Genomic DNA, 27,580 nt, shown 5'->3' with positions numbered 1-27,580 from the left:
TATGAAGAATCATTTGATGTTCATCTTCAACCTAAGGACATTTACCAATGTGAGTTACCAGTTTTCAGAGAGGAAAGATATTGAACCTTGTCTGAGGGTTTCCTGAATACCTTGAGATCCATCTTATAAGCATAGATTATGCTGAACTCACCCTTAGTAGGTTGCCCCAATCTATCTTCCACTAATCTAACTGCTTCTCCATTTTTAATCATTTTTTTAACTTTTTGTTGTGAAATAAATGCCTTGTCTGTAACAATGAGATTTAACTCCAAGATTAAATTTCATCAATATATATGAAAAGCAGTGATCCAAATGTGTTTCACATGATTTTTTAATTTGGTATCAGTTTTTAATTTAAAAAATACTCAAATGTAACTGATGGATAAAAATTAATAAACTTGAAAATTAACATTAATTTTTAGAATGTATTTTATCTACTGAATGCAAAAATTTTCATTCAGTTAAATAGTTGAGGTAAAAGGTGATGATGAAACTTAAACTTTGACTTGAGAAATAATGGGTGAAATTTAGGTAACCCTATTCCATAATTAATTATAAGAGAACATTGAGAAAATATCTTATTTTGATGGAATCTTTTTCAGTATGTTAAGATGTTAATAAAACCTTTTCTCATTCATTCAGCATCAGTGACAAAGTATGGCCTGCAGGCCAAATCTGACTGCTTGTTTTTATAAATAAAGATTTTCTGGAGTACAGCCACACCCATGCAATTTGTTCATAGCAGCAGAGTTGAGTAGTTGCAAAAGAGATTATCTGGCCTGAAATATCTACCATCTGGTCCTGCAGCAAGTTTACAAATATATGGTTTGCAGTGTTATGCAATGGTCTGTTACTTTGAAATAAAAGATGTAATCTTTTTTGGGGGGCGGGTGCTGGGGATCAAACCCAGGGCCTTGTGCTTACAAGGCAAGCACTCTACCGACTGAGCTATCTCCCCAGCCCCAAAAGATGTAATCTTTAAGGTTAATTTTCATTAAGGGTTAATAATAGGTAAAAACTTAGAAAAAAAGGGTCACTTTAAAAATGTAATTTTCATCTTTATATTTTCCAAAATGAATTACTTAGTAACTTTAAGGCTGCATAAACTTTCTATATGATTTTGTTGTTTTTGTCAGACAAGGCTAAAATAATTCTGAAATCAAGAGAATAAAGTGACCAATGGATTTGCAGCTTGTAGACCAAACAGGGCTAGCCTTAATCATAAATAATGTCTTACATATTTATTGTACTCTACTGTTTGCAAATTATGTCCACATGCCCTATGGCATGTGATTCACAGAACAGGCTGTTTCCATTTTCTAAGTGGAGTAAGCAAAGCAGAGTGTGATTGGTAATCAGTTTACACAGTAAGTGGAAAAATAGGAACTAGAACTCAGATCTGGTATTACATACTGAAGTCTTTCTTCTGTGGCAGTATGCTGCTTTCATTTTCTCAATCCATATAAATTGCTTTGGTGTTGAATTAGAAAACACTGCAGGGAAACTAATGGGGTTGTTTTAGTACTCGTTAAAACAGTATGCTTGTCAACTCTTAAGAATGTCTTTGGACTGGGGCTGTAGCTCAGTGGTAGAGCACTTGCCTCAAATGTGTGAGGCATTGGGTTCAATCCTCAGCACACAAAAAATATATATGTAAAGATATTGTGTCCATGTACAACTATATTAAAAAAAAAAAAGAAAGAAAGAAAAGAATATCTTTGCCCCATGTGGTAACGCATGCTTATACTCCCAGAGGTTCGGGAGCCTAAGGCAGGAGGATCGCGAGTTCAAATCCAGCCTCACCAAAAGCAAGGTGCTAAGCAACTCAGTAAGACCCTATCTCTAAATAAAATACAAAATAGGGCCAGGGGTGTGGCTCAGTAGTTGACTGCCCCTGAGGTCATCCCCGGTACCCAAACTACAACAACAAAAAATACAAAATTCTTGTCAAAGCATTTACAATTAAAATGACCTCTAGATGGAGATAATATACCACATTGTTAACTTTTTTCAGAGTTCCCATCAACCTGAAAGTTTGAGAAATAAAACATTGTTTTTTAAAAATTATATTTTTATTACAACATATAACATTGCTATATTACAACATAGCAAGGCCCTAAGCAACTTAGCAAGACCCTGTCTCTAAATAAAATATATAAAAGCACTGAGGATGTGGCTCAGTGGATAAGTGTCCCTGGGTTTAATCTTCAGTACAAAAATAACAATATTAAAAAAGGCACATAGGTAGAATTGATTGAAAGAAAAGAAGTGACTATGTTTTGGGAGAAGATAGCCAGGTGACCTTGAAATTATAATATGTAAGAATATAAATAATGTTTTAGATTCGAAAGAAACATTTCAAAGAAGACCATGAAAAACAAAACTCTAGTGACATTTTTTAAAAGGGAAAAATGTATATATTTTATATAATAATATTTATGCAAATCATGGGTTTTTCATTTTCTTTTTTCTTCACTTGAGTAACTTGGAGAGAATGTGTTGAGAAAGCAAAATAAGAGCTTAGAGACATGCATAAGTAATTCTGTTTTTCAGAAAATACAAAATCAAACCCACCTCTCTAAACTATTCCTTTAATTTTAGTGCAAAGAGGTGGTTGAGCTATTTTTTGAATCACTAGATGAGGAAGTAGACTCAACACAGATAAACCTAAAATGCAACATGATTTTTTAAATATTTCTGTGCCAATAGATGAAGTGGAGAAATCTGCCTAGTATACATGGATTTAAGCAAGGCATTCTACATCCTTGTAGACAAGAAGTAGGTATGTAGGCAAGCTGATGAGTTATTCATGCTGCCTGAAGGATTTGAGTACAGTTTTTTAAAGATCATGTGAATTTGGGGGTGATTCTAGGTGAAGTCTATATCTTAGACCCTAATGTGTTCATAAATTTTCTTAGTAGATAAAGATGTAGAATGTATGCTTGCAAAAGTAGCAGATAACCTAAAATAAAGGAACAGAGTATATGATGGATAGCAATAGTAATTCAAAAGATTTTGACATGCTAAAAATTATACCTAAGCTATATTTCCCTCTGGAGTTATCCCACATTCTCCCTTGAATGTGTATTTCTCCCTTTAACCCATAGGCATCTCTCTTCAGATTGCCCTCATTCTCCCTTGAATATGTATCTACTTTCTTAAATAAACCTCCATCTATGTCTGTGAAAAAAATCAAACATCAAAAATTTTAAAAATTGTATCTTGACAACTGCTCTTGGTTGGAGCAGGAAGATGGTGGCCACAAACTTGACAAAAAAGTCTCTGGAGTGGATCAACTCTAGGCTCCAACTCGTTATGAAAAGTGGAAAGCATACGCTAGGGTACAAGCAGACATTGAAGATGATCAGACAGGGCAAAGCGAAATTGGTCATTCTTGCCAACAACTGTCCAGCTTTTAGGAAGTCTGAATAGAGTACTATGCCATGTTGGCCAAAACTGGTGTCCATCACTGCGGTGGCAATGATATTAAATTAGGCACAGCATGTGGAAAATACTACAGCATGTGCACACTCTCATTGATCTAGGTGATTCTGATATCATCAGAAACATGCCAGACAGACTGGTGAAAAGTAAAACATACAAAATTTTTCTTTAATAAAACTTGGCAGAACTTGTTTTAAAAAAAAAAATTAATTATACCTAATAGTATGTGAATCAATAGAAATGTCAATGAAGGAATGGAAAGAATGATATCAGAAATACCTAATAACATTAGAGAAAAACCCAAATTTGAATAAAGTGTGAAGTTTAATTAGTAATTATATATTAATATAAATAAATTGTGACAATTATCTATCAACATTGCATAAAATATGGGTATAGTTATTGACAAATGTACCATAGTTATGTTAAATATTAACAACAGGGAAAACTAGGTGTGGGGTTTGTGGAAACTATCTATACTGTCTGTAAATTTTCTGTAAGTCTAAAGCTATTCCAAAAGAAAAGTATATTTAAATACGAAGTGACCTAAGGTTTAAGTGAAAATAAGTTGGAAAATCACAATTCTCATAACAAAAAAGGGAGTTTTTATAGGAAGTTGTGGGAATTTTGAAAGGATTGAGATTATTCCATAATCTCGAACTCGTTGCAGGGTATGATAACAGAACTTCGGGGGGCATTTCAAAGGAACGTGGTAAGAAGATAATCTGAGTAAGCCTATATCCATTTTTAAAAATGGAATAAATAATAACCTTCCAAAAGAGAGATCACTAGACCTGGATGAGTTCATTGATAAATTCTACCACATATTTAAGGAAGAAATTACTTCAATTTTCTACAACCTCTTTCAGAAGATAGAAGCAGATTATATATTTTCCAACTCATTCTGTGAGGGCCAGCACAACCTAAATATCAAAATCAGCAAAAACATTATAAGAAAACTACACATCAAGATCTCTCATAAATGTAGATCCAAAATTTTCAACACAATATTAGCAAATTGAATCCCAACAATGTGTAAAAAAGAATTATATACTACAACCAAGTGAAATTTATCCCCAAGGATATGCAAGGTGGTGATTCAGTATTTTGAAATCAGTTAATATATCACATTAACAGACCAAAGAAGAAAAATCCCATGATCATGTAAACAGATTCAGAACATTTGACAACATCCAACATCCATTCATGAAAAAACAAACAACAAAAGTCTGAAAACAAACAAAAAAACAAAGTCTCAGCAAATATGAATAGAGGTGAACTTCCTCAAGTTGATAAATGTTTTAGTCAGCTATTTCATCACTGTGACTAAAAGACCCAACCAGAACAATCTTAGGGAAGGAAAAGTTTATTTGGGGGCTCATGGTTTCAGAGGTCCCAATTCATAGATAGCAGGCTTGAGATGAGGCAGAACATCATGGTGGAAGAGTGTGGTGAAGGGAAGCAGAGAGAGCGATCTCCAACTTGCCAGATACACATACATACCCCAAAGCCATACCCTCAATGACCCACCTCCTCTAGCCACACCCCACCTACCTCCAGTTACCACTCAATTTAATCCCATCAAGGGATGATTCACTGGTTGGGTTAAGGCTCTCACAACCTAATCATTTCCCCTCTAAACATTCTCACACTGTCTCACACATGAGCTTTTAGGGGCACCTCACATCCAAACCATAACAATAAAAAATATCTACAAAAATCCTACAGTTAACATCATACTTAAATGGGGATAAACTTGCTTTCCTACCATTAAAATAAACTAAGATTAGGAACAAGGAAAGGATGCCTCTTCTCACCACTGTTTTTCAACATTCTACTAGAAGTTATAGCTAATGCAATAAGACATGAAAGGAAATAAAAAGTATATAGGTTGGAAGTGAAGGAATAAAACAGTATTTCCTGATGATGTGATTGTCTTTATAGAAAATCAAAAAGAATTAACAAAATATCTCATGATATTAAGCAGGGTTGCAGGATATAAGGTTAAGTACAAAAGTAAATCACTTTCCTATCTATCCAGGAATGAACAAATGAAATTTGAAATTAAAACACATTAACATTTGTACTAGCAAACCTAAAACTGAAACATTTTTAAAATTTAACAAAATATGTAGAAGATTTATATGAGAAAGACTATAAAACTCCAATGAAAGATATCAAAGAATGAAAAAAAATGGAGAGTTATTCCATCTTCATGAATTGAGAGACTCAATGTTGTCAAGATGTCAGTGTTTCCCAAGTTGACCTATAGATTCAACACAATCCCAGCCAAAATCCCACAAGTTATTTTATGGATATCAAAAACTAATTTATATGGAGAAGAAACAGACTCAGTTCAATATCAAAGGAAAACAAAGCCAATGGACTAACACTTCTCAACTTCAAGATTTACTATAAAACTATAGTAATCAACACAGCATGACATTGCAGGGTCTGGGCAGGGCGGGGGGATTGGAACAGAATAGGGAACCCAGAATAGACTCACATAAATAGAGTCAGATAGTCTTTAACAAAGGAACAAAGATGGTCTTCCAGAAATAGTGCTGGAACAACTGGATATCCATATGCAAAAAGAATGAAACTCCAAAGTGATCATAGACTTCAATGTAAAATGTAAAATTATAAAACTCCTGGAAGATAACATAGGCAAAAAACCTAGATAACCTTGGATATAGCAGTGGCTTTTATATATAATACCAAAGATACAGTCCATGAAAAAAATAATTCATAAAACAAGCTTCACTAAAGTTTAAAACTTCCATGAAACACAATGTAAAGAAAATGGGAAGACAAGCCACAGACTGGGGGAAAGTATTTTCAAAAAAATATATCTGAAAAAGGACTGTTATACAAAATATACAAAGATTACTTTAAACTCAACAATAGGACAACAAACAACACAATTAAGAAATGGAACAAAGGCTTACACAGTATGGCCGGCGACATTAGCTAGCGCTCGCTCTACTCTCTATAACGGGAAAGCCGCGGACTACAGGAGACTGAACTGTATCTGCCTCTATTTCCAACAGACTCACGTTCAACTTTCGCTCACACACACACATACAAAGCTGGGAAAATTTTATTAATCCTTTTAAAACAATTTTTAATATAAAATCATAGCAAAAAAAAAAAAAAAAAAAAAAAGGAACCTGAACTTTAGTAGCAGCTGGAACAATCCGCAGCGGCGGTGGCGGCGGGAGAAGAGATTTAATTTAGTTGATTTTCTGTGGTTGTTGGTTGTTCGCAGTCTCAAGGTGATGGAAGCTGCACATTTTTTCCAAGGGACCGAGAAGCTGCTGGAGGTTTGGTTCTCCCAGCAGCAACCTGACGCAAACCAAGGGTCTGGAGATCTTCGCACTATTCCAAGATCTGAGTGGGATGTACTTTTGAAGGATGTGCAATGTTCAATCATAAGTGTGACAAAACTGACAAGCAGGAAGCTTATGTACTCAGTGAAAGTAGCATGTTTGTCTCCAAGAGACGTTTCATCTTGAAGACATGTGGTACCACCCTCTTGCTGAAAGCACTGGTTCCCCTGTTGAAGCTTGCTAGGGATTACAGTGGGTTTGACTCAATTCAACTTCTTTTATTCTCTTAAGAATTTCATGAAGCCTTCTCATCAAGGATACCCACACAGGAATTTCCAGGAAGAAATAGAATTTCTTAATGCAGTTTTCCCAAATGGAGCAGCATATTGTATGGGACGTATGAATTCTGACTGTTGGTATTTGTATACTCTGGATTTTCCAGAGAGTCGGGTAATAAGTCAGCCAGATCAAACGCTGGAAATTTTTATGAGTGAGCTTGACCCAGCAGTTATGGACCAATTCTACATGAAAGATGGTGTTACTGCAAAGGATGTCACTCGTGAGAGTGGAATTTGTGACCTGATACCAGTTTCTGTCATTGACACCACACTGTTCAATCCTGGTGGGTATTCAATGAATGGAATGAAATCGGATGGAACTTATTGGACTATTCACATCACTCCAGAACCAGAATTTTCTTATGTTAGCTTTGAAACAAACTTAAGTCAGACCTCTTATGATGACCTGATCAGGAAAGTTGTGGAAGTCTTCAAGCCAGGAAAATTTGTGACCACTTTGTTTGTTAATCAGAGTTCTAAATGTCACACAGTGCTTTCTTCACCCCAGAAGATTGAAGGTTTTAAACATCTTGATTGCCAGAGTGCTATGTTCAATAATTACAATTTTGTTTTTACCAGTTTTGCCAAGAAGCAGCAACAACAGCAGAGTTGATCAAGGAAAATGAAGAAAAAATGCAAAAAGAGAACACACATAGAAGGTGGTGGCTGCTTTATAGATATTGATTCTGGGGGCCATGCTTTGCATAACCACTACCTTGTAGTTGCAGAAAGCCCTAGATGTAATGATAGTGTAATCATTTTGAAGTGTATGCATTATTATATCAAGGAGTTAGATATCTTGCATGAATGCCCTCTTCTGTGTTTAGGTATTCTATGTCACTCTTGCTCTGAAATTGAAGTGCATGTAGAAAAAAACTTTTACTACATGAAACTTTACAACACTTGTGAACACAATTCAATTTGGTTTATGCACAGTGTAATATTTCTGCAGGTATCGTCCAAAATTCCCCACAGACAAGGCTTTTGTCCTCATTAGGTGTTGGTCTCAGCCTAACCATCTGGGACTGTTCTATGAAATTGCTGCCAGAACTTTGCATCCAGTTACCTCCACTTTCTAGAACATATTCTCTACTGATGTTATTGAAACCAGTTTCTACTTCATACAAATGTTTTTTGCATAAAAAAAAAGAAATGGAACAAAAACCTGAATGGATACTTCACCAACAGATATATAGATGGCAAGTAAGCATATGAAAAGAGGTTCAACATCATATGTCTTCAGGGAATGGTAAATTAAATCAACAATGAGATGCCAATATATACTTATTAGAATGGCCAAAATCCAAAATCCTGACTACACCAAATACTAACATGGATATGGAGCAATAGGAACTCTTATTCACTGCTGGTGAAAATATATAATGGTACAGCCATTTTGGAAGACAATTTGAAAGTTTCTTATAAAACTAAATTCTTGCCATAGTATCCACGGTCATACTCCTTGGTAGTTATCAAAGAATTGAAAACTTATTTCTGTACAAAACCTGCACATGAATGCTTTTAACAGCCTTATTCATAATTGCCCCAAATTGGAGGCAACCAAGATATGTCAGTAGGTAAATGAGTAATTAGATTGTGGTATATCCAGGTAATGGAATATTATTCATTCATCACCAAAAAGAAATGGTCTGTCAAACCATGAAAAGACCTGGAGGAAGGAGGAACCTGAAGTACATATTAATAAATTTTAAAAGGCTATCTAAAAAGACTGCAGACTGCATGATTCCAGCTATATGACATTCTGGAAAAGGTCAAACTTTCTGGAAAAGACAGAAAAGGAATGGAAGGAGGGAGAGAGGAATAAAGAGAGTATGGAAGATTTTAGGGCAATGAAACTATTCTATAAGATAATACAGTAGTGGATACATGTCACTGTACATCTGTCACCAAGTGTGAACCCTAATGTAAATTATTGACTTTGGGTAGTAATGATGTGCCAGTGTATCAAGAAATCAATGTTCATTGATTTTACCACATGTAGGATGTTGCTAATGGGGGAGTTTTTTTAATTTTTGTTTTTTACATGAGAGAGTATTTGGGAACTATCTGTATTTCTGCTCAAGTTTGCTATAAACCTAAAATAGGTATTCTAAAAAAATGTGTATTAGTGTTTTGAAAAGATTATGGCAAAAAAAAAACATATTGAGGCCTCAAGTTACCATGGCCGTTTTGTAAAGGAGTTTTGAGAGTCTTTTTCTGGGAATCTACTTTTCTTTTCTTTTTTTTTTAAGAGTAAATAGGCAAATTGCTAAACAAATATTATGTCTGTTTTTTAGTCACATAATCATTTATGTAAATTTTGTATTTTCAGTAGAATAAAGTACATCATTGATGGGATGCACAATTCTAATAACACTATTTCCAGGAAGGGTTGAGGGAACTGATGCCTCACGTTAATGTTAAATATTGATTATTTTTCATGCCTTGCACCTGTATTAATGCTTTTTGTTAAATATTGATGAATGATTTGGCTATGCTTTTTAATTTTTTGGTAGTATTTGATTTAAAATTTTACTTGATAGCCACTGTTTTGATCCCTTTCAGGTATGCAGTTTTGTGTGGCCAAGTGTCTGAGTTTGAGGGCTTACAAAACAAAGTCAACTATGGACATCACTTTAAGGTATTTATTAATATTAAAAATGCTTTAATGTAGTTGTATATTTAATTAACTGGTGTATATCAGATTATTCAACAAATTAAGCTCTGGGAACATTTATGTTGTTTAAATTGAAAGTAGGAAATGAAATGGCACTTTTTAAGCTACAGTGTGACAAAAAAAAGAATCAAACTATTAGGGTGATTAAATATTATTACTATTCCAAATCCTGAAATAAGTCACATAGGAAACGAGTGCTATTTTTTCAAAGACATAGGGTTAACCTTTTAGTTGTGAGCTAACTTACTAACACCTTAAGTAGCTTGGGCCTAATTACAATCTACATATGAATTTGGGTAGGGGCAGGTGGGGTCCAATGTAAAGTTTAAACTTGCAGCAATGGATGAACAAAATAAGTAATTCACATACACATCATTTATTATTTGCCTTTAGTTATCATAGCCCAATAAATAACCCCTCAGGGTCATCACTTAATTATATTAATGATGGGGTAGGGAAGCCTCTGAGACAATACTATAAGTCACTGTAGAGATTACTTTTACTAGGATTCAGTGCAGTTCCATTCAGCAATATCTAAAACTTAGAAGATGACTTTTCCTTTGGATGTTTCTTTCAGGAACATCTAGATATAGCAATCACACTTATACCTGAAGAACCCTATTTGTATTACCTCAAGGGAAGATACTGTTATACTGTAAGTTGAATGTCTGTATTTATGAATCTGATTTAAATGCACTATGAATATATGATACATCTTAAATAATTTATTCATTATATATTTTACTGGATGACAATTGTAGGGAGAATATAAAATCAGCATAAATTTTGTATGAATGCTTGTGTTTCTATAATTGTATATAAATGTATAATGTACATACTATTTTAAAATTATAATGTGTATATCTTATAACTTAAAAACTTATTTTATATAGTGTATGCAATATCATATGCATTATTATAATATTACAAAAAATATAATATTATAAACATGCATGTTTTTTTCAACTGTCGTACTTTGTGGTCTCTCGGGTTGGGATCAGCCATCCATATATATGCACTTTGTATATAGGTACACTACTCATGGTTCTGTGAGACTTCTTTTCAGTGTTGATTGAACATAAATTATGTTCTGACTAACTGACCAAAAGATGAATAGAATACTGTCTTTGTTTTCAAGGAACTTAATTTAGAAGGCATATAAGACATAGTGCTCAAAGAAAGCAGCTGGTCAGCCAGAACCCAATGTCTTAACCAATGCCATTAGTTTGCAGAATGGCACTGTATGCACAGAATGTGGAACTGTTTCTTAAGAGATGCATGGAAAAGTTAACATTGAAAGGGAAATGCTATTCATAAATGTGAAAATTAGGGTGGACAAAGGAGGTGCTCTCTTATTAAAACCGAACAAGGAATAGAGGTAAAGAAGTGTGCTTTTATTGCCCACCTGCTATGGGTCAAATATATATTTTATAGTTTATTTCTTGTTACCTTGAATCCTTAAAGCAGTCCTGTAAAGCAGTTATTATTCTAGTTTGAAACAATTCAAAATTTGAGGCTTTATGATGTTAAGAACCTTCCCAAAGTCCTAATTAATTAATCTATAAAACAGCCAACATTGAAATTAAAATTTGCTTAATTCCCACATTCATGTTCTTAATATTTTATGACATAGGAAGGGAACTTACATTTTAATAAAGAAAAAGGAAAAAATCTATTTTCCCGTTTTAGCCTTGTTTTGAGACTGCAGAGTCAAATAGAATGATTATTAGCATTCATGCTTTTATAATCAATATAATATTTTAAAATACAGGATAATGTCTCCTTTCTCTGGAGTACTTCACTAGTAAGTATACCATTCTTTTGCTAGGCTTTCAACAACTCACATTTTTATTTACTATTTATTTTCAATTGGTCCTAAGTTATTTGAAAGCTCCTTGAGCAGAAAACCCACATTTTACACTTCTTGATATTCTTTTCATCATCAAGCTCAGTTCTTCACACTTAAGCTTCTGTACAAGTTTTTGTTTTGATTTTGTTTCTGATTGGAAGTAGAGAAAAAAAAACAGAAAACCAAAAATATTTAAAAGCAGTAGTAATAATACTAATAATTGTGTGGCTCTTATAAGCATTTTATATGTTTATAAACAATATATTTATTGTAGCTTGCTTATTTCTTCCAACACCCTATAAGGTAAATGATTTGTCCAAGGCCACTCAGCTAATAAGTGATACAGAACAGGATTTGAACAGAGGCAGTTTGTTTCCAAAGTCTTTGCTCTTTACTAGTATGCTTTCCTGCAAATTGTAAGTATAGATGATAAATATGAGCTGTGCAAGAGGAAAGTTAGAATTCATTCCAGCAGGAAAAATAGAAGCGTGAATAAATGTATAAAGATGATTTCCAGCATGTATAGACTAGAGAACTTAAAACTTTCTGGACACAGTGTGTGTGTGTGTGGGGTGTGTGTGTGTGTGTGTGTGTGTGTGTGTGTGTGTGTTTCTACTCAGATTGGTAAAAGAGTCAAAGGAAAGAGAAAAAGTGAAGGGGAAAGGGAAGGGAACAGCCAGGGTCTGGGAACATCAGTTCTCAAGACAAGTGAAGCACTCATGAAACCTCCTGACAGCCAGAGGTATTTACTAAATCTGGTAAATGGATCTTTGTTGGGAATTGAGGGACTATGGGTCTAAACAGAGTAGAAAGTGACGTGAAGACTACCACAGTATATCTAAGACTCAAAACACACTTTTCATAGGGAAAATAAAAAGGTAAACATGACTAAAACTGACTCAGTAGAAGCTTATAGCAATGACTATTCATTCTCAGTCTTGACAATGGAGAAGGGGGAAGTGAAGGGAGGAAACTCCTGAGATTTACAAGTCATTGGCTCAACCTCACGTGCATCTGGGGCTTGAATGTATAAAATTTGTTTAGCCTTAAAAATCCAGAAAAGAAACTTTAATTCAAAACAAGCCCTCATTCTTAGTCCATATGCCAATGTCAGAAGAAAGGCTCCTCCTCCCTGAAAAAATGTGCCTTCCCAGAGAGCTTGTAAAACTTTCACAGAAAGTGTCCCAACAATGATGAGCTCACAGTCAAAAATGACAGACTATGAAAGGAAATAGGTCAAGAGGAGTAACAGTCAATGGAAACAAAACAAAACAAACAAAAACCAGAACAGATATAGACCTAAAAGGACTTCAGATTTTGGAAACATGGAACACAGGATATTAATCAGCAATGTACAGTGTATTCTTTTTAAATAAGAGGAATTAAAGGGAAAATGGATGTGCAGCTTGAGTAAAATTCAAAGCTATATTCTGAAAATAAGCTGGGTTAGTTTATGGCTTTGCAATAAGACAAGCTAGAACTCACTAAAGAACTTGATAAATCTTTTCTCTTACTCCATGACTTCAGGACGTTTGTATAACATTACCTGTTCTAATTACAACATTTCATCCAACACTGGATATTTAATTTTAGCTATAAAATTAAATAAAAAATAAGTTAACTAAAAGTGTTCCCTAATGCACTAGAAATGCATATGTTTGATTGTTTTCTGAATCAAATTTCAATTAAATCACTTTATAAGGATGTGTTACATAGGAACTTTGGATTACGTAGAGGGAAATGAGAAGAGGGGTGGGGGTATGAAAGATGGTGGAATGAGACAGACATCATTACCCTATGTACATGTATGATTACACAAATGGTGTGAATCTAAATCGTGCACAACCATAGAAATGAAAAGTTGTACCCCATTTGTGTACAATGAATCAAAATACAGTCTGTAAAAATAAAAAAAAAGTTTTAAAAAGAATGAAATGTATGGAGTAGCAGGTAAACACATGAAAAGATGTTCATCATCATTAGTCCTTAGAAAAACAGAGAACCTCTCTACACACTCACTTAAAGGACTCAAATTAAAAATAAAGGCAATAGCAAGTGTTGGCAAGGATATAGAGCAACTGGAACTCTCACATATTGTGATGGGAATATATGAATAATAAAGAAATTCACAAATGAATAGTAAAGCAATTTTTTGTTATTTAGCAAGACATGAAAATATATATTCACAAAAATCTAATACACGAATATTCACAGCAGTTTTAGCATCATAACAACATGGATGACTCTTCAAAGAATTATGCCAAAAAGATTCATAAAAGACTACATGATGTATAATTCCATTGATGTGAAGTTCTTGAAAAGGCAAACTATAGTCAGATCAGTAGTTGCCTTGCAGCAGGAAGGGGGTGAGAGTGACAGCAAAGGGACCTGAGAGAACTTTTGGGGTTGATGGAAGCGTCCTATATATTGATTGTTGTGGTGGTTTAGGATAATATGCATTTATCAGAACTCATTGAATGATATAACCCTAATAGATGAAATTTTAGTTTATTTAGCTTGTACCTCAATAAAGCTGCTTTCATTTTTCATTGTTTTTTTTTTGTTGTTGTTGTTGTTGTTCTTGTTTGTGTTTTGTTTTTGTTTTGTTTTGGCACTGAGAATTGAACTCAGGGGTGCTTTACCTCTGAGTTACATTTCTAGTAATTTTTGTTTTTTATTTTGATTCAGTGTCTCACTAAATTGCTAAGGCTGGCCTCAAACTTGCAATCCTCCTTCCTCAGCCTCCCACATCACTGGGATTACAGGCATGAGCCACCACTTTCAAAGCTAATTTTAAAAATACATATAATCACAAATTGTAGAAATTAAACACATGCAATAATATATCAAATAGTAATCAAAATAAAACTGTTAAACATGCATGTGCATACACACACACACTATATAAATTTTAAGGCTCAATTATCTCTAGAGATAAAGAGGATAACTATACAATAATTAAAAAGTTCAATTCACCAAGAATTTCTAAACTAATATGCTCCTAATGACAGCCTCAAAATTATAAAATGAAAATTGACCAAATTATAAAGACAAATATATAAACCTACCATATACTAGTAGACTTCATCAACCTCTTTTGATAATTAATAGAACAAGAGCACACTCAAAATTATTAGCATGTAAGCATATTAAACTTCACATTAAAAAGTTATTTAATGGACTAGATTTCCATTATACTTATCAACATGGGTGAAATCCTAAAACTGTAATCTTAAGTGAAAAAAAACCACATAACAATAGGAAATAAACAAACAGTATGATATCTTTTTTTTTTTTTTTTTTTTTTTTTGTGATGCTGTGGATTGAACGCAGGGCCTTGTGCTTGCAAGTCAAGCACTCTGCCAACTAAGCTATATCCCCAGCCTGTATGATATCATTTTTATAAACTTAAAAACAAAGTGAAATAAGCATATCAATAAGTAAAATTATATAGAAATGCAAATATTTGTTTTTTAAGTAGAGGGTAATGGCTACCTAGAATCTAGAAGATGGGAATGAGGAAGAATTTGCTCAGTGGGGTTTAGGGGTTATCAACTGCATCAATATCCTTTTAAGTATTCATTTCTGAACCAACTTAATCTTTAAAAATAAACATCTAATATCCATATTTGAAAAAATGAAAAACTTTTAAGAGAGAGCAAGAAACAGATGGTAGTATGAACTTTAGTTTGTTTGGTCATTGGTTTAAATGTGTATACTGGACTCTTCCTCTGCACCATCTCTGAGTTAAGGATCCTTGTTCTGTTTCCATTCTGAAATGCTGCTGCTGATTCAGGAGGCTGGTTGGCACCAGAGATTAGGAAGGAAGAGAACAGAGCTGGGCCTTTTAGCTAGTACATATTGTGAAGACGTACTCTGCAGTCATCTCAGAATCACAGATCAGATGAATGAAGAGGATTGGTATTCTTCTCCAACCTACTCCTTTTCTTCTGATTGGACACAAATCTTATTATGAGTATTCCAGTTTCATTTCAAAACCAATGCTTCTGGAACTCATGACTTGTTAGGATTATGAAAAGGGGCTTAGACTGTAGCTAAATCTAAGTCTGTGGTAGAGCACTTGCCTAATATGCATCAGATCCTGGGTTCAATCCCCATGCCTGCCCAAAAAAATTTATTGGAAAGGGAGACAAAAGTGTGATGTCTCTCATGTATTATTTATAAGTATTTTTATTTATATATAATTATATATGCATGCATATACATATACACATATAACTGAGGAGAGATTGACCATTCAAAAGGTGAACAACTTTCTGAGAGCAATGTTGTTCTGTATTTGCAGATCTCAAAACTCAGCTGGATTGAGAAGAAGATGGCTGCTACTCTGTTTGGAAAAATACCATCTTCAAATGTACAAGAAGCTTTGAACAACTTCCTTAAGGTATATTTTATCTATCTGTTATTTTGGTATCAGACTGACTGCCATCTGTACCGTCCTTGTGATCCTTGTCAAGGAAGTCTTTCTCTTCTCCATGTGTAGATCTCCAACCGAAGCCCCCGTTTGAATCCTAGACTTGGCGTGTTCTATTTTTAAGCCTCTCATGGTTACATTTCTAGTCAAACTTTTTAAAGCAGCTACATATGCCCTCGATCCTAGTAATGATAAGCCACTTTTTAAACATAATTCAGCAGCTCAAATGAAGGTTTAGGTATAGCAGCCTTTACTACCAAATTCAGAGGCAGCTCCCCAAGTCATGTGAGATGTGCAGAAGCTGTCATGCCCTTATTATCAGACTTGTTTCCAGTACTCCTGGTAAGCCTAATATAGAACCAGTTTCGTCTCAAAGCACTAAAAGATGCCAAAAGGAAGTTACTTTTTAAAACCACCTCCTAAGTTGCAGACACACTTCTATGGAGGATTCTTGGGGCATCAGATCCAACCAATATTTTTATTCCCATATTACAATGTATAGTTGCTATGCTTATACAAATTTGAATAGTATGTAAGTGTGAAGACATGTAAATGTGTAACATATCCACTCATATAATCAACTTCCTATAGGCTAATCCTTTGCCTTTCTTCAGAGTGAATTATAAATCTTATAGTTACAGGTTGAGCATCTCTAATTTAAAACTCAGAATTCCAAAATGATGCAAAATTCAAAACTTTTAAGCCACCACCACGTCAGTTCTCAAAAAGTTCCAGATTTTGGAGAATTACGGATTTGGAATTTTTGGATTTTGGATTTACTAGAAGGTAAAGCCTATATGTATTTTCCAAAATTTAAAAAAAAAATCAAAACTTCAGTACTCCTGGTCCCATGCACTTTAAATATGGAAAACTCAGCCTGTACTAAATGTTTTTTGTTTCTCCACCAACCTAATTCGGGATCTATAAAAATATAAGTAAAACCAGGTTCTGAACTGTGTTGTCCAGTGCCAGTATTTGCATTGTATTTTAGAGATCTGCTTTGTAAAATGGAAAGGGAATTTAGACATCAGGAGTCTAAGGTGGCAAATAGACTTTCTCTCTCTCTTTCCATCTCTGACCAATGGCCACTGGCTGCCTGGAGGACTTTGTGAAAAAATAAGTGTTCTAAGATCAAGCATAAGCCCAATAAAGAGAACATAGGAAATAAAAGCACAAGGACCATATTTTTTAAATTTTTTTAACTTAATGTGATCTTTTTGTTTTATGAAAAGGGAATCAAGGAACAACTAATTTGTTCAGTTTCACACAATGACAATCAAAGACTTGATTTAATATATGAATGAAGTCAAAGAATACAACATCTTCATTTCTTTCATATTTTTCTATCACTGAGAATTAGTTCTTTCATTTTAAATTCTACAAGAATATGGATCATAGTAGATTTAAGATAAATGATTTATACAAAAAATGCCAAGTTAATTAGAAAAAGGTTATTTAAAATGAAAACTAATTTTCTCATAATATCACAGTTATGGTTGGAAATTAGATTTTTCAGAACACTACAGAAGTTCTTAAGATGGTAATATGCCTGAAATAATATAAAGATAAAATCAAACATGGTTATCAGCACAATATTAGAGGTAATTAGTGGAGATTCTGGAATCAGACTACCTGATTCAATCTCAGATCTACCACTTACTGACTGATTAACATGGGATGAGTTAGTAAACATCTGTCTCTCTCAGTTTAATCAATAGCATGGAGATAACGGTACCTACCTCATCATAGTGGTATTGTGAGGACTAAATACATTAATACAAATAAATTGCTGAGAGCCTGTCTAGCACTAATATGTGCTTAATTTTAAAAACTCTCAGAACTTTAATCTTATTAAATTTTAAACGTCTTGGCAAACTATCTTGGCAATCCCACCACTTGATCATTACTTAGATTCTATCTGAAAAGTTTTCTATGGTGTTTGTCAAAAAGAAGGGAGAAAGCACAAGGAATGCTTCTCTCCATATTTACTGCAACAGCTGAGGGTACTAAAGAGCCAGGAGAACTGAGAGGTAAGCTGTGGAGGAAAGAAGAAATCTGGGAGTGACAGGAGGACAAAATAGCACAGGCCTTGGATTCTACATCTAAGCAGAGTCTGCAAACCCCTGTTTCCACAGGAGTCCATGTTGTTGAAGTTGCTACCCCCAAACCATCCCTCCACAGAGGGTTCACAGGGGCCAGGAATGGGTCTCCAGAGCCACCCAGTAGGGTCCAGTAGAGGTCAAGAACACTGACTTTAGAATCAGACAAATGAAGTTAGGACTCAAGCCTTTTCCTATATGCTTGAACTGGACATGCTACTCTCAAATTCTTCATCTGTTAAGTGGGCATGGTGATACCTGCTTTGTAAGGTTTGTACCTAAAATGATACATCTAATGACCTTGGCCCAGGGTCTAGCATGTTAAAGATTCTAACTATAATATATAGTATACATATAAGTATATAATATAATATAATATAATATAATATAATAATATATTAATGTTAATATATTAATATAATAATAGTATATAATATAAGTATCAGCTGCAATTATTTTATTCTTATAATGGGAAATCTGATCCATCTCAGCTTCAAGGAATCTTAGACTGATCATCTGTGAATCCTTGCTGGAAATTCTTTCAAGCTATAGGACGTTTCCCACCTCTTCCAAAATTCTGGAATGACTTCCTTGGGCAGTGATTCTTATCCTGGGCAATGCATTAGAATCACCTGAGAGCTTTGAAATATGTATCCAATGCCATGACTCAGACTATTAGTTACAGAATCACTGGGTACGTCAAGACATAGTTTATATACAACAAATCACATCCATTTTAAGTGTACAGTTCAGTGACATTTGACAAATTTTTATCCCCATATGGCCATCACCATTTTAAAACATAAGAATTTCCATCACCCTAGAGAGTTATCTTTGACCTTTGCTGTCAGTTTTCCCTTCCCCTGCCCAGGTAATCACTGATCTGCTCAGACAACTTGTGATTTTGTATATATCTAGCTTCTTTCACTCAACAGAATGTTTTTAGAGTCATTCATTTTTATTAAGTATATCAGTAGTTCCTTTTCATTGCAGAGTAAAATTCCATTATATAGATATACCACAACTTGTTAAATTCACCTATGGGTAAACATTGACTTGTTTCCAGTTTGGGGCAAAGTTTCTGTAAATTTTTATGTATAAGCTTTTGTGTGGACATGTTTTTTTATTTTTCTGGGGTATGTACCTCTGGGTAGACTTTTTGTATCAATTGGTATATGGTTTTAAAACTTGACCATTTTTTAAAAAGTTTTCAAGGTAATTTCAGTAGCAGCCTATGGCAGGGTTGGGAACTACTAAAACCAGAAGATGAGTATGAATGGTCAGGTGTGGCAATATTGATGAACAGACTGCCATGGTTTCATATACTTTTTGCAGTCATATGATCCCTGGGTCTTTATTAGTTGTTTCACCAGCTAAAGAGCTTTCTTCTGTGTCCTGATATGGTAGAAGTCTTTTCCTTGAGATTATGAGGTGTTAAAGCAAAATTTATTTACTCAACAATGTTTATTAAGCATATAGTAGTTAACATATTAGTCAAACACACTAATGTCAAACACAGTCAGACGTAAGGAATACAGAAATGGCCAACACAGTTCCTGCCCTCAAGGAACTTGGACAGCCAAGTAAACATGTACAGCAGCAGTCTTTGCCAAATGTTGTAATAAAGAGTGTTCTCAGAGCCTCTCTAGAAACTTCTGCTTAATTAAAACATTATACTGAATGCTGCTGTCCTTCCTATAATTCATCTAAGGGCTTTGGTAAACAGTCAGAATCTATTCCACTTTAGGAATTCAGTGTTGCCAGCAGCTTGTATTCGTTTGGGTTTCATTTGTTTTTAGCAATGAGAACAGAAAAAAGTATTCCAATTTCTAATCAGTTTGGCTAATTATACTCAGGTGTTAAGGTATCCATGCAGAATTAAAATGCGAGCAGAAATAAGCTGCTGGAGCTGGGGAGATAGCTCAGTTGGTAGAGTGCTTGCCTTGCAAGCACAAGGCCCTGGGTTCGATCCCCAGCACTGCAAAAAAAGAAAAAAAAATAAGCTGCTTACGTGCATACTTTGGGGCAAGTTGTCCAGATATGATTTGAACAGAACTGGTGCAACTACTGACCACAGGAGGAGGTACAGCTGGACAAAGCTCATTCTGTCCTTGTTAGCGTGGTTTAAGAAATGTACTTACTAAACTAGAAATGTCGAAGTGGAAATGATTAAACAAGAGAAGAAGCAGGAGAACCAGGATCCATCCGCACCAAAGTTCTGGCTAGAACTAAATTGACAACTTCCTTTAACCTGTTGTTAGCTGTGCTGTCTCCCTTCCACACAGGTCCACACGTTGGTCAGCAACTTGGTCTTAAAGAGTTGCACCCGGGCTGACTTCCCAACCCAGGAGGTACTGTCCTCCTCCTCCCAGAACCCTGCACTTCTGGAGTAAAATGTCTTTTACAAGGGATGTGCTCTTTTAAGGTGTTAGAACACTCTTCAGCACCCTAACTTGAATTCCTATTCATATGTTTTCTTTCAAAAACCATTTTTCCCTCAACTTGACAGAAGGTCTCATAGGATGTGTGTCAACTGTTACAGTGAATTGTTGTTGGAAGCTGAGATTGAAGTTGAGAATAAAAGTAGGAGGAAAAAAGTAGACTGGAGAAATTCACTTTTTAAATTTTGGAAATGTCTGAATTGTTTGTATCTTATAAAACAAGTATTTTTGTGAATTTTCAAGTGACCCTCTCAGGTTCTATATCCCTTTAGGGTGGGGACAAGGGTCAGGTATGGTGCTTATATGCCTCAGCCTTCACCAGGGCAAAAGTGGCTCTGAAACATAGACTGTCTTGGGTTCTAAGGAGAACTCTTTAGGAGCATTACATATGCCTGAAAGATAGCCTCATGTCCCAGAGACAAGGAACTGGTGCATAAACGCACAGAAGAGGAGTAAAGTACCTTCACAATACCTGCTTATCTAGGAAGTCTTCCATTAGGACTAGTGTTTCAAGGATGTGTCTTTCCTTCAAAAGTACTCACTGTATGAACTTCAAGTATTATCCAACTCACCTGTAATGTGTTGACATCATAGAAAGTCAAATATTAATCTCACGGAAGATGCTTGCCATTGTTACCAATCATGCTCTTCTCTCATTCCCTGAAGTTTGTGAAATGCGTAGGACCTGAAATGTTTATAGCCCTGCAGTGAATATATCACCAGTTGCTTTTGTTCTTGAAAGGAGAAAAGAGGGCATAGAGAAAAAAGAGTGGGAGCAATGATTATATAAAGGAATATCAAAAACTTAAAGTGTCTCACTGCTTTGTAAGCTTTATGACCATAGTAAATCAATTTCATTTTAATGGTTAAATGCAAAAGCTATGTTTATGCCCAAAAGATGCTTAAGTTGATAAGATGATTCAAATGTGAAACAATCAGCCTAAGTTCTTAGAGCAGTTAGGTTGCTAATGTCTTAATTATTGAAATATATCCTCACCACTTGTGGATGCTGTTGTGATACTGTCCTGTTATCCTCTTATCTGTTTTCTCTTAAATCAGGCTGAAGAACTACACCCTGGTTTCTCAGTACCCAATTACATGTACTTGGCCAAGGTAATGAAGACCACTATTTAAAGATGACTTCACATCCATCACATAAAAATGCAATTATCTTTAAAATGACTATTTTTCATTTCCAGTCTTATATAGATCTTGATGAAACTCAGAATGCTTGGAAGGTCTGTCATTTGGCATTACTACTTCCTGTTGTTACCAATGAGGTAAGTCTAGTGACAGTGAGTGATGGTGTCTGTCAATACTATTCAAGCTTAGTATATTTGGAATTTTTTCATTTATTTAATTTGACACTTTAGCTTTATTGAGGTATAATTGGCATATCCAATTATTTGTATGTAAGGTGTACAACTTGATGTTTTGATATATGTGTACACTATGAAATGATTGTCACATTGAGGCTGACATATCCAGCACCATACGGTCCCTTTTTTATTATTGTTTACAATTCTTAAGATACGCTCTCTTAGCAAATTTCAAGTGTACACTACCATATTATTAACTACAGTCACCAGGCTACGCATAAGATCTCCAGAACTTACTCACTTTCCAACTGAAAAGGTACACATTCCAACTCTAAAGGTATAACTGAAAGTTTGTACCTTTTGACCATTCAGAGAGGAAATGGGGAGATGCTGGCAATCACTCTTACATTCCCAGCTTCTATGATGGCATTTTCTTTTATACTAAAACGTTTTTACCTGGATTTTCCATTACTGTGAAGTTTTAAAATTTGCAATAGTTCTGTAAGATGACCTGTCACTAGAAGAACACTTGAATCTTTTAAGGGGCATGCAAGTCATGGGCTAGCAGATAAAACATCCTGATGCTTGTTAGGTGTAAAACTGCAGAGAATGGAACAAGTCCCACTGGGAAGGAGGGCAGACAGCACAGGAGCTTGGATCGAACTGTGTGGGAGTCAAAGGAGCAAGATGGGTTGCCCAGCTTAGAGCACAGTGCAGTCATCCAAGGCCATAAAAAGCATTAAAAGTGTGTATTAACATTTTCTTTGTTTTTGGACACCTTCCATTAATGGAAAAGAAAATACTACATTGCCTCTTGCCCCTTTATTCTAAAATTCAGATTTCTAGATTAGGCATGCTTCAGGGTTTGCAGCTCAGTCCATGTTCCTCTGAGCCATTGTCAGGTGGTGTGGGAACAGATGGAAATAGGTAAATGTATTCTTGCTCCCTTCTCATACCACCAAACATCATCATCTTCTGATTCATATCAAAAAAGAACTGTCTCAGGAAAAGCTTTCCTCTTCCGTGTTGAAGGAGTGCAGGCTCCATTGTTGGTTGTGATCTGGAATATAAACAAGTAAGACATACCTGTTGCCCTTTAGGAGCTTATGGCCTGAGAGAGCATCTGGTGTACATCCAGATGGCTGTGGTTCAAGGTAGAGAGCATGAAGTTCTAAGAGAGGTACAAATGGTTATGGAAAGTTTGAAATGGGAAAATTATTTCTCCTAGAAGAGGTTAGGTGACCTTAGGGGTGGTCTTTGAAAGGTTTATATAACAGGGAAGTGTGAGTAAAGCACATTGCATGTCATGAAAAGAGGCAAGGATATGTTTGCCTGGGGTGGAAGGAGTATGCAGGGCATTCCTAGGAAACGAGGCTGAAAATGGGAAGTGACACAATATCTAACATAGAAGCTTAGGGTTGGGGGATGTCTGAGTCTCTAAAGAGCAATACCGAGTCCCTTCCACAGACACACAAGCAAGGTCTTGAGCTGCTGATATGTATCTTCTGGGTGTTTGGAATTCCCAACAGGGTTGATTGCCCTTCTGACTCAAATCCGTTATTAGGTTCCATTAGGTAATAGCAGGTACAAAACGGCACACTGTCAGTACAGGAGTTCTCCAGAAGACAAAATTTTAGGTAATTTTTTCAGCAGAAAGCATATTTTGTCCTTCTAGTTGCTTACTCTGTGTTGGTGATGGGGACCCTACTGCCTTTCACAGTTTTCCTGAATGATATCAGTTACATACAATCATTTTTAACTGATTCTATTCATTCATATTACAATGTAATATTCAAATACAGTATGATAATGCTGTATAACACCTGGTTTGACATACAAATTTTTTTTTTTGACATACAAATCTTATGCATGAAATTTAGAGCTCTCACAAGAGGGCTAAATATTGACATTGTTCAGGGTTTGGTCCTTGGTCTGTAAGGCTCTTGTCTTCTCTTTCTTCCTTTCCCCATATAGATGGCTTCAAATGACATCTACATTCCAGGGATCCTCAAATTTATATCTCTAGACCTCTCTTCTGAGCTTTAGTACAGCTTCCCACTTGACCTCTCCACTTGGATGGCCCTCAGACCTCTCAGAATCAACTCACCATCAGGCCTTTGCATCTTCTTTTCTTCCACCTTTCTTCTTAATAAATGGCACCTGCATCCACCTGACAGGAGAACAGAGAATCATTCCTACTTCCTCCTTCTCCCTATCCGCAAGCACACACATATCCCCAGGTATCAAATTCTCAGAATTCTTTTTTTAAACCACCCACTATTGACTCTCTTTGCTGCTGCTGCTCAGTGTGCCACCTGGCCTTCAAGGCATGAGAGCCTCCTAGCTGTCCTCTCACAGCTTCCTTGCCTCATGCCAGACCACTCTTGGCTCCCAAGAGCAGCAGATTAACACTGAATCTCAACCTGTCACTTCCCTACTTCAAACCCTTTGCTGTGAGAGTGAAGTTCCACATTTTTAGCATGTCCTTCAAGGCTCTGATTCAGCCCCTATCGGTCTCTCAGGCATCACATGTCCCCCCTCCCTTTTGCCCCGTGTTTATCCCTGCCTTACACCCTTGGAACATGCTGTTCACTCTTTCTGAAACACTCACTTCCTGCCAGGCCCTCACAGCTTTCACTGGCTTTCCTCCTACTCATCCTTCAAGCTTCACCACAAATACAATTTCTTCAGGAAAGATGGCCTGAGACCCCCTGGCAAAAAAGGCCCTCATGCTTTTCCTTCATATCACTTAGTGCAATTGTGATTATGTTATTTGTTGTTTGTGTACTTGGTCCATTAAAGTAGCACACAAGTCTGCTTCATTCACCACTTTATTCCTAGTGCTGAGTACGCTGCCTAGTATAGCATCACTCATTAAATATTGGCAGAAAGAATCAAAACACTAATTCTACATGAATAAAAATAATAGTGTGAACAATACTAACAAGTAGGACTGGTAGTAAATGTAACTAAGAAATGTGGATACTATGTAATTATTTCTTTAATAAGCAAGATATCATGAACAGATATTTTCCACATTACCTTTTTTTTCCAATGATGTCTCCACTTGTAATCTTAGTAATTTTTTTTCAATTCTTTTCCAAAGAGATAAAAATGAAGTGAATTATATATCGAACTACCTATCTCTAAAGAGATTGTTCATATTGAAATATAGCCCATTATTGATTTTGTGGACCATCAAATGTTTTAGCAATGTCATAAATTAATATGAAACCTGGACGTTAGTTTCCACTCCCTCCTGAACTTGCTTAACATACTTGCCCCCCCTTTCTTGTAGCATTTGTATCTTCTTCCTTGCATTATAGTCGCTTATAGACACGACTTTTGTCCCCTACCACAGAGCTCTAAACCCATCACACTCCTACTCGAAATTGGGAATGTCAGCCATTTGGTCTCTAGAGCACAGTTTGGCATGTGTAAGCAGCTTTACATTCCCAGAATTTTAAATTGCAGTATTTTTATTATTCATGTGGACTTTTCTTGACCCTAAGGAGGTAATCTCAGATCCTGAGAAACATTTCTTTTTTTTTTTTTCAAAATAAAAGGGATTCCTATGTCTAAGGCAGTGTAAAAATATTGCTGAATGAAATAATGGCTTCATCAGTAGCCTGAAAGTTGTTTGCCTAAAGGCAGTATTCATGTTCATTGTCCTGAAGTGTACTAAGAGAGCTCAAATATAGAAAATATTGTGTAATATTTTTCAACAATGACTGATGTGCTAATCGTAGGAGAGGCTATTTTTTTTTTGCTTGTTTAATATTGCTGTAATATTTTGAAGTGGCATTAATCACCATTCTAAAACAGACTCATAGGATAGTTATCTCCAAATATAAGTAAGCTACTTCATAAAGTCAATAATGTGTGTGTATGTGCACGCACACATACTCACACACATTTTTCTGGCTCTTAAGGTAGAATCTCAGATTTCTTCAAATCCTGCTGGTGGGGATAGGGCTTCTACACATCTCATAGTTGAAGAGGAAAACAGTAATATGTTAACATGCTGGTGGATCCATTGTGTCAGCTTGCTTGGAAGACTTCCCCCTTCCTGAATCCCACCATTCCAAATCTGGTTCAGGAAGATCATGGGAATAACTCTACACATTACCCACATCCTCATAGATCTGGATCATGCTTAGCCATTAGAAATTCACAGTTTCTTTGTAATGGTCTTTCAAAAAAATATGCCTACACTCAACAATAATCTTTCAAAGTACCAAAAGTATCAGTAAATGTGTTAAATTTCATTGTACACTTGTATTTTCTTTATAGGACAAAGAGGCAATCAAAGAGGTGAAAAAAATAATGACTTCCTTGAAGAGGTAAATAAAAGAGCTTATTCTTCAACAAATCCAATGTGGTCTACTAAAATTTAAGTTTCTCAGAGTTGTGTTTTTATCATTTTTTTTCTTTTTTGATATAAGTATAATGTGTTCAGATTTGAAGGTAAAACCATGTTCTGCAGAATTCATTCCACTAGTAGCACTACAAAACAAATCAAGTTATTTTGAAAGTCTGTTTACTATAATGTCAATACATAATGATCTATAAACATGTATGCTTTGTATTTTTCCTATCAGTAAACTATAGCTTTCAGAACATTTCTTTAAATAAAATATTTAAATCAATCCAATAAAATTAACTCTAGTGCATATTTTATTGTGTCAATGGAGACTTTACAAAACAAAATAATTTAATTAAGGTGGATGGAAAATGGAAACAATAAGCACAATTGTGATAGAGAAAGATAAAAAATACTCGATAGAAAAGGAAAATATTATTTACAGAAATATGAATAATGTTATAATTAAAAATGCTGTTTTGTTATCAAATTTATAAGAACCCTTCTTCTTTCAGGAAATACTCAATGTTGGCAACATTGCCATGAGATATAATATTCTCTTATACTGCTAGTGGGAATGTATTGGGGGCACCAACTTTTGATAAAATGTCTAGAGCCTTAAAAATATATTAACACTAATATTGTAATTCCATTTCATAGAAGTAATCTTAAAGAGAAAAAAGTATGAATAATTTACAGGCAAATGTTCATAGCAACATAAGACTATGTCCAACAATAAGAAAAATGTTAATCACAATACAATTTAACTACAATCTAATACTTATTTTGACATTAACAGCAACTATTAAAATGATACAGAGAAATGCACAGAACATTTTAAGTACATGACAAAATAGCACATACATATAATCTCAACCTTATGAAAATGTGTACAAAAAGTTACCTAGTAGGAAATAAATTAAAATGGTAGTAGTTTATATTTCTGTGAGGCTGTCCTTATTTCCCATATTTACCAATTTTTGATAATAAATTGCTATAATTTTTTTTTAAACTGAACTAGCTAACAGTAATTTATAAAGATTCCCTGATATCCTTTAACTAACGTCATCCTGGAAATCAGACCAAAACTTGAATACATGGATACACACACACTCAAAATTTCCAAACCCTAGCTTAAAGATGCCAGTGAGTCAAATTAAACTTGTTCCTTCTCATATTTTATAAGGGTTAAGAGAGATACTAAATCATTTCAACCTCCTTTATAGCTGGTGTAACCCTAGACCAGATGGGGTAGGAGTATTGCAGGTCCTCCAATGGATTTACAG

General features: G+C 35.0%; 2 protein-coding genes and 1 pseudogene across 6 annotated transcripts in view; all 3 read left to right on the top strand.

The window, feature by feature from the left end:
* Rmdn2 (regulator of microtubule dynamics 2) overlaps positions 1-27,580 on the top strand; it is a 78,859-nt gene that overhangs the window by 47,795 nt on the left and 3,484 nt on the right. For 4 of the 5 annotated variants that reach the window (XM_047522662.1, XM_047522661.1, XM_047522663.1 and 1 more), the window contains exons 6-11: positions 9,677-9,752; positions 10,366-10,443; positions 15,944-16,042; positions 21,672-21,725; positions 21,812-21,892; positions 26,225-26,274. In XM_047522662.1, coding sequence (XP_047378618.1) covers positions 9,677-9,752; positions 10,366-10,443; positions 15,944-16,042; positions 21,672-21,725; positions 21,812-21,892; positions 26,225-26,274 — 438 coding nt within the window. The remainder of the gene's footprint in view (positions 1-9,676; positions 9,753-10,365; positions 10,444-15,943; positions 16,043-21,671; positions 21,726-21,811; positions 21,893-26,224; positions 26,275-27,580) is intronic. The other variant, XM_047522658.1, reaches the window with a different exon arrangement.
* On the top strand, positions 3,253-3,616 carry LOC124963492 (60S ribosomal protein L30-like; annotated as a pseudogene).
* Positions 6,644-7,918, top strand: LOC124963142 (S-adenosylmethionine decarboxylase proenzyme-like). The gene is given in 3 exon segments (XM_047522664.1): positions 6,644-6,882; positions 6,885-7,044; positions 7,046-7,918. Coding segments are annotated over 3 exon segments (999 nt in total). The 5' UTR covers positions 6,644-6,722; the 3' UTR covers positions 7,725-7,918.

This window comes from Sciurus carolinensis, chromosome 13 (genome assembly GCF_902686445.1).
Source record: "Sciurus carolinensis chromosome 13, mSciCar1.2, whole genome shotgun sequence".
NCBI lineage: Eukaryota > Metazoa > Chordata > Mammalia > Rodentia > Sciuridae > Sciurus > Sciurus carolinensis.
Note: the sequence above shows the minus strand (reverse complement) of the source record. Positions and strands in the feature narration are given on the sequence as shown.